General features: G+C 37.0%; 1 protein-coding gene across 3 annotated transcripts in view; it reads right to left on the bottom strand.

Annotated features, from left to right (window-relative positions):
- Positions 1–316: 316 nt before the first annotated feature.
- chchd6b (coiled-coil-helix-coiled-coil-helix domain containing 6b) overlaps positions 317–21991 on the bottom strand; it is a 48716-nt gene continuing 27041 nt past the window's right edge. For all 3 annotated transcript variants that reach the window (XM_087800814.1, XM_087800816.1, XM_087800815.1), the window contains 2 exons: positions 17172–17311; positions 317–1281 (listed from right to left, as the gene is read on the bottom strand). In XM_087800814.1, the coding sequence (XP_087656940.1) occupies positions 1241–1281; positions 17172–17311 (181 nt within the window). In that variant the 3' untranslated portion in view covers positions 317–1240. The remainder of the gene's footprint in view (positions 1282–17171; positions 17312–21991) is intronic.

Raw genomic sequence — 21991 nt, 5'->3', positions numbered from 1 at the left:
ACCTTTTCCAGGTCAACAAATCGGATTTTAAATTGTAAAGTGACACGGAGGAAACGAAACACATTTGCTTCAACACCAACCAAAGTAGATGAATGTTTATATGATGATCTATGAAGACGTTACCTTAAACACCGGACTATCACTTCCTGATAGAGACAGTTTGTGATTCCATCTAAAACATTCCTCTAAGAATAGACGAATTGTACCTTTTGCTCGGTGAGTTTTTCCTCCTGTTCTCTCTTTTATAGACAGTATTCACCAGAGCTCACTGCTGCCATGCTTGGTACCGACACACACAGAGAGAAGGTCAAAGAAGTATTTCCTCATCGTGAAGTGCTTTATTCTTGTCTTCTTTTTTTTTTCCCAGTTGAAATTCCTGACAGGATGTTTGGTTCCAACGCTAGCGTCCTCTCCTGTACACGAGGCGGTTTTTATTGTGAGTAATGTCTTCGGTGCGGTGATGGAACGATGAATAATGAATCCCGTCAGATCTATTTTCAAGAGCGTTTTTAAATATTTAAGCAGCCGTGAAACACGCCGTCTGACAGACACCTGTACGACTGAGAGGTGTATTAATATTCCCCGGTTTGGTCGGTCGAGTGACTGTTGGCGAGCGATAAAAGACGCCTGTCACTCACGGCCCCGGCCGAGCGTGTCCGTATAGAAGTGGAAATGCTTGTTAAGTGAAGCTCCTGCTTTAAAGCACAAATATATGGGGTGGGGATGAGGGGGGGGGGGGGGGGTCAAGTGTGTGGGCCCGAGCTTCGGCGCTGACCTTAAAGGTTATCTCAAAAGGTTCCTCCACACCTTGCTTACCAAAGCCATTCCTCGCCGTCACCATGGAAACACAGGGAGAAAGGACACCATGCATACTGTCCAGTGTGTTGCTGAAGTCGCTCCATGTGCATCAAGGAGACCATTGATGATCCGGACTTTGAATCGGCAGAGAAGGAACGACAACAAAGAGCCGCGCAATTATTCGCTCATTAGCTCTTTTTTTTTCGGGTGGAGGGAAAAAAAAGTGTGTGTGTGAGTGTCATTACCACGCTGTGGCGAGAGACGGACACACAACCTACAGCCTCATCGCTCGCCGGACGACTGGGATTTATGTCGGCGAGCACGAGGCGGGAGAGAAAAACTCTCCCAAAATCAGGACATCGAAAAAAGGGGAAGAGAGTGTTGAAATGAATTCACGGACGGCGAGATCGGCGACTCTTGGCACGTCAGGTGTGTCTCCCACCTATTCTTCTCGGTCTCCGGCCTGTGATTGGTCGGTGCGTTCTGAAAGAAGAGGAAGGGGCGGGCAGAGGAGGAAGTAAGTGAAGTGCAGAGAGAGGAAAATGACAACAGTATAACATTAAGATGGACGGATCAAACAGTGATAAATAATTCAATATAATGTAACACCGGGGGCGAATGGTCAGCGCCTCTCAGCAAGAAGGTTGCCGGTTCACTTCCACGTCAGGAATGAACCAACCTGTGACCTTTCTGTGTGGAGTTTGTTTGTCTGTGGGTTTACTCCGTGAACTCGGGTTTCCTCCCACAGTCCAAAAACATACAGATGTTGATATGGAACTTCGGGGGAAATTATCCATAGGTGTGTGTATGATTGGTTGTCTTTTTGTGTCACATGTCCAGGGTGCCCCCCGACCTCTCGCCCGATGGATTAGGGATAGGCTGAAGTTGATGTATAAACAACTATTATGATTAATCTATAATGTATATATAAGAACGGTTGAAAGCTCTCAAAATAATGATTCAAATACTTTAAACGAGATGTGCAGTGACCTATTTTTCTTCTGTCACAGGTAGTAATGAGTATATACAAGTACAAACAATACAATTATTGAATTAATCTCGTCTCCTACAGCTTTAACAAATGTTGATACTTAAAAGGTCACAAGAATTTGTTCTAGATGCGGATCTCAGTCTTTCAACTCATGAGAACTTCCCTCATAATACTACTTTTTCGAGAGTTAGAAGTCCAGTACCTTATTTTACAATTTTCAAAATTTTGTAAGTCTTGCACAACCGTACACTTTGAATCATACCCCTTCATTCATACTTTCAATATCGAACATAATAATGAATTCATACTTCAATAGTGTTTGACCTCATTATGTGATGTGATCGTGTTTATGTGTCATTGGAACATAATGTTTGACATGTATTCTTGAATGATGTTTATTCATGTTATTATTCATTAGATGCTTCATATTCAGTATTCCAAAACGTCTTTGACGACCTTCACACTGTTTTTTTGTTTTTGTTTTAATGGAAATTAGCTCTATTTCTGTTGTGCTCTTCATCAGGATACTTTCTATTTCTGGCCAAGAATGTTTGTCTCATTATAAACTAAGGCCATGTCAATCATCATGTCTTTACAAAAAGTTGATTTGTGTGTTCTACCTTGTATTTAAAGCTATTTTCTGTAGGGGAAGCAGTTGCTTTGTATTACTTTGGAAGGTAAAACCACATATTTTCACACCATATATCTGGTGTGAAAGAACCAACGAGCAATACATTGTTCTTAACACTGTCATTTAGGAAGTACCAAGACTTTTTATATAAGACTATTTTTTCCCACCTTAAGGCCCTGGTTAGCTTGGACAAGCATTGTATTAAAAACCAAGAAATAACTATTTTCCTTCTCGATATCAAAGGAATTATTTGTAAATATTTACAGGGTACATTAAGACACGTCCTGATCCCCTTCCTGAGATTTTATTTTTTATCACTTCCTGTTCCCTTTCTCTTGCCCTGTGTCTTCTTTGTCGACGGTCGGTGAGGCAAGACTACAGCTGCCGACAATTGGCCAATCGAGCTCTGCAGCTTAAAGACGGAATGCGGACCTGTTGCCGGCGTCAGTGGGTCGCTTCTCTTCACCCTGGTAATCTCCTGACTCCTGCATGCTTCGTTCATTCGTCGTTAAGAGACTGAATCCTGACTGCTTTTCTGTCAGCGCTTTTTGTTCCTCATTTTTTGGCAAGATTTTCTTTAGTTCTAAATTTGGCCTTTTTGTGTTCTAGTGGCTCTCGCTTCCTGTTGACCCTCATTGGCTCATTTTTATTTTTTCTATGGACTATTTCTATTTTCATGATGGACTAAGAAAGTGGACTTTCTGTTATTTGTCTTCCTCTGGAGGAGATTTTTGGTTTTGTGCTTGTATTTATTGAATTATATTTGTATTTAATTCGACCTTGGCTTGACCTATGTACACCACAAATACAACCATAAGTCGTGGTCCAAGGTCCGGTTAGCACTAGCCACACGTCTTTAGCTAGGTGGTGTTCCAAGTACCAATACTTAACCAAGATTGACTTGCCAAGTTTATTCAATGGTATTCCAGCCTGTGCTATTCAATTGAAGATGAGCAGCAAATGAAACCAGAGTATTTAGTCGTACATTCTTAGATATGAAAAAAAAGCATCTAGTGTGAATTCTTAATTGAAGGTTGGAAGGTCGTAGACGTCATGTGCAGGGTGAGATGGATTTAGTCATTTTTAAAGTGACCTCTTGCACCCAAAATAAGAACGTTCCCCCTGGTGACCGTCTTTGGACCGTTGCCAGGTAGCATTTGGATAAAATATTGACAGAGGAATCCGTCTACACACCTTGGCCGTGAAGGGCGGCCAAAAATTCCCACTCAAGGTCTGGCCCGAAATTACGGGTTTTACTCACAGAGACACACTTATGTGTCAGAAACATTCATCCATACCTTCCCGCACTTATCAAGGTCATTAGAGGTCGTTCTTATGTTTTTCTACTTTTCAATCACAAGGTGGATACACACATTTATACAATCTTGTAGAATAATACATAGTTAAGAATACATATTTGAACTGTTATTTATGCACCATTAAAATCCCTTTGTATTTATACAAAAGTTAGTGTTTTCACTTCATTTACTAAAATACGAGAAGTTGATCATCAAAAATGTTTATGTAAGTTTGGCAAGGGGGCCACATGTAGCCTTTTGATTGTAGTCATTCGGCCTTGAGGATGTAGAAGTTTTTCTGACAGCAATTCAAAATAAATACTTTAAGTTTTTGGTTCTAAGATTCAATGCAAGAAGACCAAAAAAAACTATCAAAAATGATAAAAGCACATGGGCCAAGCTTGACAATTACTTTTTTGGTATGGTGGTGGTTTTACTGCCGTGTTACATGAATTTGGAAAATAAGTAATTGAAAAAAAGTATATATATAAATAGATATATATGTGTGTACATATTTTGAATTTAAGTGAATTTTATCAACCCACAGTTGATTTTAAAGATATTTACATCCAAAGAGTTAAACTATTAAATATAGATGTCAATATATATATATATATATATATATATATATATATATATAATGTATTATTACCTCAAGAAACTTTAAACTAGCAGTTTAATTAAGAGAAGCGAAAACGGGTCAATACCTAGACAAGAGACAAGATAAAAAATATTTCTAACTATAAAACTACTTCAATAAATAGTATAAAAAGTGTTGAAAGTTCAGGCTAGAATTCTGAATCATCAGGAGACACCCATAAAACACCAATCATTAAATTTTTTTTAAATTTTTAAGTGGGGACCCCAAAAAGTTGGTACTTATTATTCCAAATATTCAACCACATTGTGATGCGGCAGTAAATCCAGATGTTGTCGACGAAGGACTTTAATTTTATTAGCTCGGAAAGATGAGTAATTTGCTTGAGAAGATGAGCAGAAAGTCAGGTTAATGTAATCTGACAAGTCGAGACAAGCTGGGTTAAATGAAATTAGGGTGAGAACATGATGAACAAATGGTTGCAGCAAAGTGATATTACATTCACAAAATGGATTTGAAAGGCATTAGAAAGTAACTAATACAAAAACCTACACTGGGGTCTTTATTGGAGAATGCTAATAAATCCCCCAAAGTGTCACTTATAAATGGATACGTTTATAGCTTATGGTGTAATATAGGCCTCGTCTCGCACAAAACTCATTATATAGACACTCCATTTCATCCGGCTGTCAGTTTCTGCCCAATTACGCGTGAGTTGCTGTGTTTGTTGACATGACTTTACACAACCGGGTGGACACGTTGTGTTTGTTCAAACATCCACTGTGAGAAGCTAATGGGCAAAACTTCATGAGCACACATGTACGTGCACCGTGAATCCGTCTCGTGCCCACGCAAGACTTCCGAGGTTCCCCCGGCTGTTCTTTGAGAAAAACAAAAAAATAATAGACGAGTCAAAAAATAAGAAAATCGATCCGTGTCTTGTGTGTTCACGCTCGCTGCTGGGATTCTCTCAGGAGGGAAGGAAGACGGTTGCCAGGCGCGCCTGTCAGTCAGACGCTCATCAAGTGGCCGAGGCAACGGTTCATTTATGGAAGGCAGGAACGGCGAGTCGTTAAATACGCGTCCAGACAGGTAGAGTTAATTAGAGGCTCGGTTAAAGCCATTAGTGAGCTCCATGATAACTCCTGCGCAAGTACCTCACAGCTCATCTAACATCGCTTTTCTTCATCGCGTACGCTTGACATCAATTAAGCTGGAGATTTATTTCAAATCTTATATTTTGTTTACCTCTTATTTTTGACATCCATCACCGTATTTCAAAGTGACTTTCCGTTTTTTTTTTTTTTATTCCTACACATTTTAACGTATCTTTTTTCCAAAACTCTCTTTTGCAATTTTGCTTTTTAAGACATAGAATAAATATTCTCCTTTTCATTATTACCATACTACGTAGCCTCACACATGATATAGTAAAGAAAATAAATCTAAAGGACCAGGGTTCGATCCTTGACTCTACAGTATCACTATTATTTTTAGGAACGTAAATGTACTTTGTAAAAAATCTGAATATTTACTATTATAGACCAAATTATTTTTGAGGAGACAGGTTATTTGTTGTGAACTGCTTCAGATAAATGTATGTACTGTTTATATTACACACGGGGAAGACTTTGTTGCGGTTTTATAGCGAAGGTGCGCTCAGTTCGCTTACCCAGCTCTCCAGGAAGGGTATTACGTGCGCATATACAGTAATAGCTACGTTTACGGTGGCGGTCAACAGCATGGTCTGTAACAGTTGTGTATAAATATTCAGATATACAATACAATGTAGTATCTCTCTCTTTATTTAACATCTGCAGGAAACTCCTCTGCATGTTCTACCAGTCTGTGGTGGCTAGTGTCCTGTTTTATGCTGTGGTGTGTTGGGGTGGAAATGTGTCCAAGAGGAGTGTCAACAGGTTGGACAGGTTGATCAGAAGGGCTGGCTCTGTGGTTGAAGCTGGACTCACTGGTGACAGTTGCTGAGAGGAGATCATTGAACAAACTACTGTGATGACAGTCATCCTCTGAACACATCAGTGAGCAGAGAAGCAGATGGAGCACGAATGCTCCTCCCATGATGCAACACTAATAGACTCAGGGACTCATTCATTCCTTGCGCTATTAGATTTATTCTTATTAGATTCTGAGTTTGGGGGCAGGAGTGGAGGGAAAAGATGATATTCCATGTCAATCTTTGTATCCTATTATATGTTATTTTTCTGGTGGCTAATACCAAAATATATAAAAAGACTCATTTCAAAACATTTAAAAAATAATCAGGTTGAAATGATGGATGGATCAAACATGATTGTTATGGGTCGGGAGTCGAGTGCTATAGCCATGAGCTATAGAGGGTCTGATGTTGTGGTGGGTTAACTGATAGTATTATTATTATTGATCCATTAAAGCAGCTCTATGCGAAGTCGAGCGACACCAGTGGACTAAAGTGGTAGTGTTTAGCCCAACGGAAGACCACATTTCCCATGAACAGAATGAAGGATGGATACCGATGAGGTAATGAATCAGATTGTGGATAATGAAATATGATATGCGTTATGACGGCTTTATAAATAACATAACTTTAACTTTGCTTTTGTACCGTAATTGACTTTTCTTACACACATTTCTAGGATCATTTTCCTTGTCTAAGAACAACATTTATAATCAGGTACACGACATTGTACTTGTGTTCTTCTGAGTTGAACACTGGATTTATCAATTATATTTATAAACTATTGCTCAATGACGTATCCAACCATCGTCTGCATATAGAAAACCTCGGCCATGGTGGTGATCGTTTCCTTGGAGATGGTGGATGGAACAGAGAGTTCAACAGAGAGTTGAAAGAGAGAAGAAGTGAGTGTGCTGGACCAGACAAAGATCTGGAACATTTATACAACAGGCTTTCTTCTAAAATGAAAGAAAAGTATGTCTTTCCTTCTTACAAATCAGAATGAACCAGTTGAGTTGCTCGGGTTGACCTTTAAATTTGAGGGTATTGTTAAGTACCTACAAATTGAATCCAATTTTGGTCATTTCATTGATACAACTGAGACATGACCTTGATGGACTGAATGAAAGGTTGGGGGATGAACAGATGAATTAGATATTATTTTGAATGCTTCTTCAATTCAAGTAAAAGTATGCAAAGTATTAAGTGAAACACATGTTTAATATAGAATACTTTCTAGTTCTGTCAACTCTAACAAATCTAATCTTCAGAAATATTCTAATAAATAAAGAAGGAAATATGTTTATGCTCTTTATGTGTCTATTAAATAAACGTAACAATTCACATTAAGTCTTTCTTGAAACACGTTTATCCACATTCATGTGTCACTGCTACTCAAGCAGCTACTAAGACAAACTATTGAGCTTTGATCGCCTCTTATTCACGATAAGGTGCCAAATTCAGAGACTTTCAAAGTATTTGTATCATTGTTTAGATATACTTTTGCTATAATGCAAGTGTATGATTGCAGGGACTTAGAGATGCAGCCACATACAAACTGCCTTCTACCACTCAGAAAATAATATTGTGTGTTGAGTGACATCCGTTACTGCGGTGGAGCTCAACATGCCCCTACTGGCCATAGTATTGAACTGCTGCAATGAACATTTTAAACCCCCATCGAGTCAAGGTAGGGTTTTTTTCTTCTTGTAGTCACAGTGTTCTATTGACAAACTGTAAAGTCTTTCAACTTCTTCTTCAAAAACACAATGTTTTCTTCATCATACGCCATTCTTTTCTCATTGTGGACAAGGCAAGGTGACAACTCCTTCCCATTTTAGAGTTTATATAACTTTTTTTTAACAGCTGGCAGAGTTGTTTGAACCTCTTTGACAATGCTAAGAGGGACACAGAGTCTGCAAAACCAAAAAACCAGCCACGCCTTAACCTAGAAATCCTATCTAAGTGAAGGTCTGACTAAAAATGGGTTAGATTTAATAAGCGGTATGTAGACCAGACAGACACCAAAGGGCTCATTTCTCTCTTGATTCTTGATGAGGAAAAAGCCCTTGATTCCATTGTTGGATCCATGGTATTTAAATCATAAGGTTTGATTTTAAAAAAGGTTTTGAAAAGTGGCACATAGTGCCGGCAGTGAAGGGAGCCAACTTGTGACCTGAATGAGTGAAGGAGAAAACTGACAGCATGAAAATATATATAAAATATTCAATTTTTTTCTGTATTTCAAGTGTAAGCTTCTACTACATATCAACTATTATTACATTACATGTTTAGCTTCATAATATAACAAATCATTATGTATTTATATATTTGTAATTAACCATATAATCGAGGGAAATGCGAATGTTTGGAGCCAGAGGAGAGATGATAACACAGTAGCTGCCCCGATGATGGGACACATTTTATTACCGTCAATGACCGAGATGACATTTAGAGAAAAAACATGACCCGCCTACAGCTTGTTATTGTCACATCCAACCACTTTCTTTTGTTATCGTACGTTTTTATTTACATTTGTTGGTGCTTTTAGGGAGAGAACGTTGAGGCACTCAGTTAGGTCTTAATGCGTTTACAACCACATACTGTGGGCAGTTTAAATGTCTTGTTTGTTATTTTTTACCAGTGTCAAAAAGCACCTAAACAGCAAAACATTTTAAAATACAAACTTTAAAAGGCCAAGACAAACAAAGTGACAAACACAGGAGTTCCAGAAAATCATGGAAAAGCCTGCACAAATAAAAATGTCAGTAGACTCCATCAAACACAGAGGGAGAGGAAGATCGTTCCAAAGCTTAGGAGCAACAGTCTGGAAGGATTTCTCTCCTCTGGTCCTGAAGCGTGTTCAGGAACCATCAGTAGATTCTGATCCACAGACCTCAGAGCCCGAGCTGGGGTGTAAGGATGGATCAGATTCACTGATGTAAGGAGGAGTCTGACCATGAATATCTCTGAAAGTAAGAACCAGAATTTTAAAATTGATCCTGAAAGAAACTGGCAGCCAGTGAAGAGTTTTAAGGATCGGGGAAATGTGAGTTCTTCTACTAGAGCGGGTCACCAAAATAAACTGAACCAAAACCTGGTTCTCTGCTTTAAGATAATATTTTCTAGACCAGATCCAAGTTGAAGTCCAAAAATTGATCATATATATCATATATTGATATAAAAACATCACAGACATGTAGATCTGGACAGATTTACTTTCTGTGTCAGACAAAATGAACAGGAGTGCACGGTGATACGTTGTACCTGAATTAAGTCGGCATATAATCAGCCTCCTGCCGAGGCAATCGACTCCCTGAGTCACTGCCGCCAGTTTTAAACAGTCATAATTGACATCATTGTGTTCAAAATATTCCCTCCATTCTTATAGGTTGCTCAACCCTATATATAGAGTAATCACTTGAAAGCAGAAGTGGTGCTTTATCCAGCACTCACCAGGCGCCGACACGCACTCGCTCATGAAGGCGGACAAATGCATCCAGAGGACTGATGGAACTGGGTTAAGTACGTGCAATACAATTATAATTGCTGCTCAAATGTGCTGTTGATGGTCTGTACCGGCGTCGAGAAAGAACTGTTGCGAGGGATGACAGCACTTGTAAGTAAGGGGTTTGAAAAAACACACATTTGTTCTTGAGTGTGACTTTGAGGAAGGAGGTTTTTGTTTCATTGAGAAGGAGGATGAAAGAAGAGGAGGGTGAGCTCATAAGCCTTTTATTGGGATTATACTCCAACACGGGAAAGACGGAATGAATAAAAGAGGAACGCGGCGGCTGGACGTTGACAGTATATAAGGTGGAAGATTCACGATAACACTCCGCCGTGACATTTACCCATGGATCTGTGACTCATTGCAAACATAAGGTCCAATATGCATGACAATAGCAGGGATGATGACAGGAGAGGGAAGATGGGTGGGGGGTAGGAAAAGCGATCTTTGATGGAAAGCAGAAGAAGAAATGTGTGACTCACAACACATAAAAGACTGAGTGACACGTCACTAAGGTTGGCGTACAGTCGATTGTGGGTTAGGTGAACTCGCATTGAGGAGAACTCCACTGATGCCGAGATTATCACTCTGGCAGAGTTGATCAGACAGCAGGCTTTGTTGGCACGCCGACTGACAAACAATGACGACTGCAGGGGGAGTCGACGGACTTCCAGCGGGGACTACATCAATGCTCTTTTTCAAGCTACACTCAGAATCATAGGTGCATTATCAACCTCTTATTTCAAGCTCTTTGGGAAGCAGTTCAAACCCAATCGATCATGAGAGGTTTGGCCTTTTATATTGAAACAAGGGAGAAAGGACCAGTTTCAGACAAATATGGTGTTTAATCTGACAAATGTGAGTTTTGATGACGGATATTGGAGAGGCCTCGTGATACAGCACCCCGATGTGTGAAGAATTAAGGTATAATCGTCATCAGATGTATCATGATGCAGTGTCTACATTTAGAAAAGCCACTCGATGTCACTCTGCTTTGGAATCTTTGGCTATGATTTACTAGTGCAATGAATTTTGGAATCATTTTCACTGAGAGTGCAATCTAGTGGTCTTTCAAACTGTATCATGACCGGCAGTGTAAGAAAATATTGATACAGTGATATATTGCGATGTTTTTTTCACGATACTGTATTCAACAGCACTGTATAGATAATTTGTATCCATTATTTGGAATTACAAATCATATTTTATATTTTATCATAGTTCTTTTATGGTTTATATTTCAATAAAGTGTGATTAAAAAATAAGTTTTTCTTTACGATTACAATGCAAATATTTACACCCTCTATTAATTTTTGTTTATCTTCCAGCCTTTAAATGGCAGCAGTCATTACATCCTCTAACAATAAAATCCCACGAATGACTGAGGATGAGAGGATGCAGTCGACTCCAGCAGCTTTTAAAACTGGTGTTTGTAAATAGTTTGGTTACAAAACAATTGAAAGCAGCTAAGACTTCGTCAAGAGTCATTTGGTCTGTAAACTCTGCAACACCATAGTGAATTACTTAACAATACTACAAATATATCCTTGTTGCTACAGTATCACAATATATCGTATTATTAACCCTGTATCGAGGTGTATCTAGTATCAAATACCAGATTCTTGCCAATCATTTAAAGCATCAGCAGCCACATGAGGCCTCAAAAACCCATCACTATGGATGTATATTGTGTGTTAATAAAAATTTCTTTCTCATAATGAAGTTAATAAAATGAATATAAGTTGCTGCAGAAAGGGATCACCAGAGTAGTGGATAGAGATTGTGGGAGGTAAAGGGGAGTCTGCAGGCAAGAATGCAAGTAGCAGCTTCAGTGAATGTGAAGCTTTAACTCTTGTGTTATGTCTGGGTCAAAGTGACCCAGAGTGCCAAGGCTTAAGGGTTTCCCCTTGTGTTGTCTCTGGGTGAAGGTGAACGACCTCCGCCGCTGCAATTGTTGACCCAGAGATAGCGCAAGGGATAAATGGTAGTAGTGAGACATGTGCTGATGTATAGTTTCATACCCCGGGCAATGGGCAACCCAAGGGCCACATGTATATTCGGAATATAAGTTGAAAAAAAAAACAACTCAGAAAACACCTTTAATTACACCTTTATTTCTATCTTTTTCGATCTTTCTAATAATTGTTTGAGAAAATATTTTGAAAATAAGTTGATAGAAAATTGAAAACAGAAAAGTATATTAAAATTGACTTTATATTATATTTTAATATTGCACCCATATTTATGATGAATACTTCAATATAATCAAAATGAATGATTAAATCCCAATTAAGCTATTTTCAAATCTGCTCTTGTAACATTTAACATAACATTAACGTTTGTTTTTTCTAATTTAATTTTGAGTTTGTTATTTAGGTAGTAACTCAGGATTTCATTTCATAAAAACATCGAATAGCATGACATGTTCAGACATTTTAATACATTTAAATTGTATTAACATCACTTGGTTAGGAGAGTCTTTTTGACACAAAGCTTGGAAGCAGAGTTGACAAAGTTCAGGTTTTCATTTAGAGAATAGAAAGGATGATTTATGAGTATATGAAAGAGACAAAAGTGCTAACAAAAAGAGACAATAAAGACAAACCATGGGGTCCAGGGATGTTGTAGATGAGCACATGCATGACATGGAAGGATGATCCAGATAGGTTAGCATGGAGGATGACTCCTATTTCTCGAATAATGTCAATTTACTCATTAGAATTTCTCACATATTGCATCTAGTTTACATGCTTAATAAATGTTCCAGGGACAAGACAAATTATTCATGGCACCAATTGTACGACTTGTTTAGGGCATAAACGGAACATTACCGGGGGAAAAAAACCCAGGACATTTGTCCATAATTCATTCAGCTTCCTCTTGATCCTCATTCGCTTGCCACAATATTGGAACTTTTCCCATTGAAACTTTCTTGATGTGCTCTTAGGTGCTGCCGGCTCTGCCCGGCCTATTTATAGACGGGCAAATTGGCGGAGTCCTGTGGGGTCTTCATATCTGCCTGCTGATATCTTTTCATTTAGCCTGAATGACGACGAACCTTTTGGCTTTTTGTCAACCCGGTTTAATCAAAGCCGTCCCAATCATGTGAGCAATAATAGGGAGATAAGATAAGTCTTTTTTTTCGGCTCCTCAAGGTAAGAAACTAGAGTGATTGCTTTAATTTAAAGTGCGATTACGTACAACACGGTAGATTAGATTATCTTATTCATTATAATAAAAGTATTCATATTATTAAGGACCGTGAATAATAGGGATTCTGATGAATCAGATTTAGAACAAAAGCAGATCTGTTGCACAAATTCAGTGAAAAACCATCAAGTTTGTGTTGTTAGCTTTTATTTAGACGACAATCTCCGTCTTTGATTTATAGTCCCTTCAATGAAGTCAATTAAGTGAGAATGTCTTTGTTCGAACAGCTGCCACAAATCCAAACACTATTTATTAGAACCTGCGAGCACACAATCTTTTAAAAACATGTGCAACCGACTCACCATGGCAACACCACCTGGTCATAGAGAATGACTTCTGATCTGATATTCTACTGCATCCAACATGCGTTTCCAGCACAGTTTCAACACGTTTGTATCCGTCATGAGTTTCATACGATTCAATTCTATGTTTCCAGGATAATACACTGGAAAAGTTGTACATTTATTACCTTAAGGTTTGCACATGTCACACACATATACCAGCATATTCATATAATATAAATAGTATATAAAGATGTAATCACATACAGTACATTTATCTGCAAAGGGCACAGGTTATATTACAATGTTTTTCCATAGCTTTTTTTTAATATACATACCGATAAAAAAAATCGTATTTATCTACATAAATAATTATTATTTTCTACATATTTTTCAAACTATACTTTTCGTTATGGAACTGTGTCAGATCAATAAAATATTTGAAATCATCAGAATGAAATCATCAATATGACCAGACATGAACCACAGATTTGTTCATTTTCCAACAGATCTAAGCAAAGATCACCATTTTAAATTGTTGGAATAAAGTTGAAAAAAAATTGAACATTTTAAAATTACAGTGGAATTGTTGGATTTCATTTCAAATTGTTCGAGTAAAGTTCAAAATGATTTGATAACAGTCGTTTTTTGTTTTTTTTACATATTATAGTTGAAAATGGTTTGATTTCAGATGAAAATAGTTTGATAAAAGATATAAATTATATGACAGAAACTGGTAACAGTTTGATTCCAGTTAAAAATTGTTTGATTAAAATGTAATTGTTTTTGTAATTACAGATTGAAATTGTTTGATTTATGTTGTTTTTATTGCATTAGATGTATACAAAACAATCCTTGTACCAGATGGCGGTCTATAAAAACCCAGTTTACCTACTGTACTTGGTAATTTTCCGCCAAAACAAAACAGTATTTCTTTACAATTGAAGGTGTTTTCATGGTAATAAATAGTTTCTACTATCTTCTGCTTCTACACCACGTTAAGACCACTCAGTCTCTTTGGACGACAGCTGATGAACCGGTGAAGCTATGTCGTCCAGTACTTCAAGTACCAGAATACCTTCTTTCAGCGTAAGTAACACTGTCCCAATGTATTGGAAACAGACTCTTTCAATAAATACAATGCTCTTGTACTGCTGAAATCATTCATAGCTTTCCAGGACGGCGGCTGATCAACAGGAGCTTGTTTTAATGATGACAAGAGACAAAACACGTCTGGCTTGTTTCAGCCAAACTCAAAGTCAAAATGAGACGGTTGAAGCGAAACCAGGGGAGCAGGTCTGATCCAACGCGATGACTAATGTGACAAAGTGTGTGTTGGCGGGCAGTGAACGAAGACGAAGAAGATTTTCAGGAAGAGGAAAGAGTGGCAACAGCACAGACACTCCAAGGATCCTAAGATTAGGAGCGGAAATGATGATAAAAGATAGAAGGTACATCAAGGAGCGGCTTTAAACTGAAGAATTTTATGTTTACTCTTCCATATCTTCAATCTGGAATTTGATTTGCCATTTTCCGTCTAAGCCTGAAAGAGAGATTTCTTCAGAAGTATTAAAGGTCAACTAGAAAATCCAACTATTAGAGATTAATTCAGGTCGCTCCTGAAATCTTGGACTTTATCTCGTAGATTATCCCGATGAAGAAAGGTTAGACAGGAACAGTTGGGCCGATTAAATCTTTGACAGAAAACTCTTATTTTAGTTGTTGGACATTTATAGAGGAGCCTAAACTTGTGCAGTGTTCGAGTTTTCTAACCTAACAAAATGCATTTGGATCAAAAATCTTTTATTTCTATTTATTCAATAAGCTGTTCTGTCATTAGATGCAAAGTTTTTGTATATGAAAACTGAAAAGATTACCAGATAAAAAACAGAATTCAAGTCATTAACAGAGTTTAGTCATTTGTTTGGTTAGCAAACAAGTGTCTCAGACTAAATTTCTTAACAAACTGTTTAATGAAATTTTTGAGAAGAATCCCAACACACGCAGTTGTGCTCTCTCAACCCTAACAGAAACATGCAGTTACGATACTTTTACCTTTACAAGGAGAACTAAGAACTGTTTCTGTTGCATCTTTATACCTCATCGTAAGTTCTTCATCATTTGAAAGACCACAACAAAGGTCTAAGCTGAAGAACACAGAGTGGAACTTGGTATATTTATTAGGAGTCTCGTACGGTCCGTTTCCAGCTCAAATCACGAAATTATCAAACAAAAGCATATGTATATACATATATATATGTGGTCAACTAAATGTGAAAATAAACTCTAGCTCAGTATTTCCACATTCTTAGGATAATCCTTAATTACGCCATTTCAATTCATATGAACAATTAAAAAAAAATAGTTCCCTTACTTTTCCGTTCATAATCTTGGCCCTCTATTGAAGCCCATTTTTACGTCATTATGGACTTTACTCTCGTAACCTCTCGTTTGCTGAGATTCGGGACGGGGGAGAACTTTATAAAGTAATACGTTTAAAACAGGGTCATGATGAGGAACTTACTCTTCGAGAGGAAGACTTCAACATTTGAAACATGCGAGTCAGGAGAGTTGGGTTTTCACATTCGTTGCCCTTTAAAGCAAAGCAACACTGTAGTGTTTTAGCTATAATCTTTTAAAAGTTTACAGAATAGTTTTTGCCCCACTTCATCCAAAGTTACTTCCCAGTGTACTTAATAGGATGTTGGATATGAATTTATGTATAAATAAAAACCTATCTGATAATAATCTGTTTTTGAATTGATATTATAAGTGGTAGTTTTGCACAGACTAATCCTTCATGACAAGATTGACCACAAGATTGACTTGTATTGGAGTCGTATTTGAATGAAAAGGACCAAAACACCTTCGATGCACATCAACATTGCTTCTCTTCCTACAAAGATCTCTCGTCAAATGCACTCCCAGAGCAGTTTTTTTTTAAGTGTAACCCCCCCCCCCCCCCGAACAAGACGTAGAACGGCAGCTCCGCCCATTTGCCTATCCTGTCCATTTCGACGCAGTATCCATCTGTGTTGGCAGGATAATGACATGTTAATTGCCATGTTCATTATTGTTTTGATGGATAAATGGGTAAATAAGCACTCTGTTGATAAGCTGAGGGCTTTTGGTGAAAGCACCCACTAGAAAGTGCATTTTAACGATTGAATAGAGACAGCTATTTTAATTCAATGAGAACCGAAGTGAAACCGAACAAAAGCTCTCGCACTGAAACGGCTCAATAAACCAGTCATTCCGTTCACCTTTTTTTCAAACGCAAATGTACTCGCATACGATCAACACACTTGGAAGGTGTCGACAAATCAAATACATTTTTACATAGAAGAACATTTTAAATGTACCGATCTAATAGAAGTGTATTTTTTTGTTCTTTTTCTCTAACTGACAAAAATGCCTTCATGTAGACTCTATTTTACCTGTATTTTTATGTTACCTTTATTAGCTGCTGTAGAACTCTTTTGTTGACATTCCTGCCAATGTTTTTTTTTGTTAAATCGCTGAAAAGTTGTAATATTACTGCAAGGAAATGACCCAAAATGTGGTTAACCCTTTTGTTGTCTCTGGGTCGAGGTGAACGACCTCCATGGCTTCCAGAAATACATATACAGTGGTGGAGGTCGATCATCTTGACCCATAGACAATACAATGGATAGAATAAACACATTAGTTTTCGGGCCTTCCAGTCACCTTGACCCTGAGATAACACAAAAATTAATTAAAAAAAAGGATCGTAGGACTTAAGGACCAGAGTGGATTAATTTACTAGGAGAAAATATGCATTTTTTTAATTACTCTTTTAAATAAATATGAATGTTAAAAGATTTACGATTGAATTGTTGTCAGTTTATCAATGAATAAATGCACTCTTCCCAACTCACCCATCTTCCTTGCTTGCCGGACACAGGTCATGTACTCCTTGGCCAGAGTGGAGCAGTGGAGCGTTTGTTCGGGATGGTCTTTGTAACACTGGAGCACTTTGACCTGCAGCCCGGTGCACACGGGCGCTGTATGCAGTGGCCTGAACATAGAGAGGAGGAGTTAAAATCCACAAATTCAAAACGGCAATAATCCATATCACAGATCACAGGGAGAGAAGAGACAAGATTTTATGGAAAAATCGTGTCCCTTCAGTGCCATCCGAATATTAAATGGTTGAATTTAACATTTAAAATGTTGAAACTTTTAACTTTTCATTGAAAACTTTCTGACTAATTGAATTCAATAGTTGTAGCTTCATTTATGGATTGGAGATGTTTTGATTAAATATTGGAAATTAATATAAGTAAAAATAACAGAAAATATGTTAATGTTGAAACTTTTTTATTATTATTATTTAAATAAATTACAGAAGCTACTGACTCCTTCAAGAAACATCTTAAGACATTTTTATTTGTGCAAGCTTTTCCTTTTTTTTTCTGTGTCTTTTAAAGTATATACTTTATTGAATATTACTGAAATTTAAGAATCCTTCGTTTTTAAAAAAAAAAAAAGTTTAATTAGAATATCCAACTGTGAAAAACGGTTTAATTCATTTTGAAAATATTAAATGTTTCCAATCAATTATTGGAAAAAAAGGTATTAAATTAAAACAAATCAAGTAATTCAATATACTATTTTTGAAATATCAATGATATAAAAACACAATGAAATGCTTCAAAACAATAACATTTCAAATTAAAAAAGGTTTGAAAGTTTGTACCTTGAAATGTTAAATTCATCCATTCAATATGGCACTGATATACTTACAAACAATTTACAGTTAGTTTAGTAAAAGATTAAAAAATATAAGCTCGCAAATACAGACAAATTATAACATTTTTACTTTACTGCAGTAAAGTTTCCCTTCCTCCTGTTACATCTTAGTGAATTCATTTGAAGTCACAATGCTGTCATTAAAATAGAATTCACTACCTTGTGCTTATAAGAAATACATACAATCTTAATAAACTATTCTTTGTAGTAACATTTTTTAATTGTCATCAAGGTATTGTGAAGGGAAAAAAAAGTGTTTTTCAAAATACAACTTGCGTGTGTAGAAGGAAACAATCATTTGAAAACCATAAGCAGATGCTGGAACAGAGAAGACACGCACACGCATACACACACACACACACACACACACACACACACACACAACAGTGTGAAAAAGTGATATGTGTGTAATCCCGCACTGCTCCGCTGCCTCCACTAATTTACCCGCTGCAGTGAAAGAATGCGTAAATAGAATTGACTTCCTCACACAGACACACGCAACTGTACACTTGTGTCGCTCACAATAAGCCATAAAAACATAAAGACGTGAAATAAACAGAAGGTTGTTTTGTATGAATTGATGTCGTTTTAAAATACCAACAGAAGCAAAAAGAGCATCTTAAATTAAGGTAAAGTAGATCATTTATTAGATTACCAAGCTTATAAATGAAAGAATTTGAAAGCAACATCAATTAAGATTTATTTAACACAAGTTAAATTGAAATAATATCCAAAATATTGAAAGTGTTATCGTCAAATGTAACCGCAGGCCATGTTTATTTAATTCATACCTACATTCTCTCTACACACAATGTAATTAAGAATGTACTCAGATGATATGAACGCTCGACTGCGTGCAAAATTAAATCAGCAGGTTATAAATGTCTTTGTGTATTCAAGTGTGTCCAAGAGCCTGAGACGATCAACACTAGCTTGATCAGTGGGCATCACTGCCTTGTATGTTTGCATTTGTGTAGTAGCGTGTGAAGGGACAGGAATCAATGAAATCGCTGGTCGTGATTCTTAAAAGAGACGTAAATGCAGCCTTAGAGAGAGAGAGACGTGCAAATGGATCTGTTTTGTTTTAAACAGCAAATAAACCTGGTTGTTGCCACTTTGTGTTAGGGTGTGAAAATCAAGTGAAAAGTTATTTTCATTGAGAGACACATAGTCAAGACTGTAATCTGGTTTAATGAAGGTATTATAACATATACATCTGGCTCATGATTCTCACTGAAATAGTCAAGGATCAGTTGGTCCATGTATGTTCCTGCTCTCATTCATGGTCTCATCAAGAACTTTTCGTAATGACCAGAAGAACATGATCCCAGACACAAGCAGCTAAAATAGATTCTCTCCACATGGAATCTGTTTAAAACTGAGTAGCTCAATCATTCCGGACATAATGTATTTACCACACTATTAGGCGCAACAGATTTTAAGGCGCACAACAACCAAGACACACTCGCTCAAAACGGTGTCAGTAATCTTACTCCATAGAGTCCGCTAGATGTGATGTGTATCCGACGTAAATCCCAACCTGTGATGATGCAATGAGGTAATTCCGTGTTTGTAAACAAGTCACCCACCAGGTAATGTTTTTTTAAGTGCGCCTCATAGTCCGCCTTATAGTGCGGAAAATACGGTACTCAAAGTAGAACTCCTTTTTATGCATGAGGTGTTCAGCCATATTGAACTGGGAAGAGACCACTGGGCAGACCCAGGACACATTAGAGCTACTAGATGACTCCAGAGTGACCTCAGTATTCTCCCAGAAGAGTTACAAGTAGTTTCTGGGGCAAAATTCTATAGTAGGGGTGTTAAAATCTACACGTGTAAAGGGGTACACGGATAACAAATCATAACATGTAGAAAAATCAATCACTTTTACATCCTCCTCGTTCTTGTCATATGTTGAACATGTTTTTAACGTTAATGTTAAGATACGACAAGAACAACAATTCTATTCCTACATAAGTGTTCATTGTACTTAAACCGCAAAATAAATATAGTTTCACGGGTTATCATTTATTTCGTTTGAGATTTTTTGGGATGATATTGTTGCCTGAAAGCTTCAGATAGTAAAATAAACTTATTAAATAATGTATATAACTTATTACTTATAAAAATAAAACACAGCGAAGTCTAGCGTTTCTTCAGATTAAATTGGGGACAAGATGGTGACGGTTAACAACGGTTGAAAAATATTAAACAAAGTATTTATTAATTAATTGTATAGACTTATTATGTATGTTGGCTATAATTTAGAACCTATTTCAATAACACATTTATGTCTGATAACTACTTGAAGGGCTTTAATGTAATGGGATTAGGAGGTTTTTAAATTTAGACGGAACCTTCTTGTGGTTATATAGCAGAAATGCGATAGAAAGAGACCATAAATCTCTGACGTGTAACCGGATACGCGATGGTTACAAGCCCTAATTACTCAGTGATGCGGTAGAAGATGCTTAGAATCCCCTGCTTTGTTTGATACATCTCAAAAACATTCTAATTTCTCTATTAAACTGAACTTGATTTATGTTCAGGAGCTCCTTCTGCTCCTCCCCTCGATGTCTGCTTGAGCGTTACAGGTAATGGCACACAGCTGGAGCTCGTCCAACAGTCAGCCTCGAACCACCTGCTACAAGAGCTCCTGTGTTCCAGCGATGTGAGCCCGAGCAACAGAGTTCACACTCCGGTAATGTGACTCTTCTCGGAGGACGACCGCTCACTTTCATGTTATGATTGGTTCTTGAGTTTATCAGTTAAACGTCTCTGTGAGTGTGACTGCCGCACCCTTTTTCCCCCCCCCCTATTTTTGTGTTTGGAGTGTGTTGACCACGACTTGTGTATTGTGGAAAATAGTTATATGAGTGTGTATTAACCACTGTGTGTGTTTTAAAGTCTAGAGATGATTAGTGTACTACTTGTGTTTTGACATCTATATTTTTTTCTTTTTTATCAATATTCCATGAGTGTGTATTGACCACTGTGTGTGTTTTAAAGTCTAGAGATTATTAGTGTACTACTTGTGTTTTGACATCTATATTTTTTTCTTTTTTATCAATATTCCATGACTGTGTATTGACCACTGTGTGTGTTTTAAAGTCTAGAGGTTATTAGTGTACTACTTGTGTTTTGAGATCTATATTTTTTTCTTTTTTATCAATATTCCATGAGTGTGTATTGACCACTGTGTGTGTTTTAAAGTCTAGAGGTTATTAGTGTACAACTTGTGTTTTGACATCTATAATTTTTTCTTTTTTATCAATATTCCATGAGTATGCATTTACCACTGTGGGTGTTTTGGTGTTTATAGTTTTATTTTTATTTTATCATGACTGTGTATTGAACAGTGGGTGTGTTTTTAAAGTCTAGAGATATCTTTTTTATCATTATTGCATTAGGCTGTTTCTTTTGACATCTACATTTTTTTTTTAAATCATAATTCCATGCCTGTGTATTGACCACTGTGTATATTTTGGTGTTCATAATTTTTCTTTTTTTAATCATTATTTATTGGCCACTGTATGCGTTTTGGTGTTTATAGTATGTATTTCTTTATATCACTTTTCTTAGTATGTATTGACTACTGTATGTGTTTTGGTGTTTATAGTTTAAAAAAAACATTACTGTGTGTTAACTACTGCATGTGATTTGACATCTACGGTTTTTATTTTTTTGTCACAATTCCATGAGTGTGTATTAACTACAGTGTGTGTTTTGACATCTAGAGTTTTTCTTTCTTTTGAGTGTATATCGACCAATGTGTGTGTGTCTTGAAGTCTAGAGTTCTTAATTTTCTTTCATCAATCCATGTGTGTGTATTGACCATTGAATGTGTTTTAGTGTCTATGTATTTTATATATATGTATTTCACTAGTGTGTATTGACCACTATGTATGATTTTGATTTCAGGTTCTGCTCCTTTGGTTTGTTTCAC

Source organism: Callionymus lyra, chromosome 10 (assembly GCF_982586985.1).
Source record: "Callionymus lyra chromosome 10, fCalLyr1.hap1.1, whole genome shotgun sequence".
Lineage (NCBI taxonomy): Eukaryota > Metazoa > Chordata > Actinopteri > Syngnathiformes > Callionymidae > Callionymus > Callionymus lyra.
The sequence above is the reverse complement of the archived record's forward strand: the minus strand, read 5'-3'. Positions and strand labels throughout refer to the sequence as shown.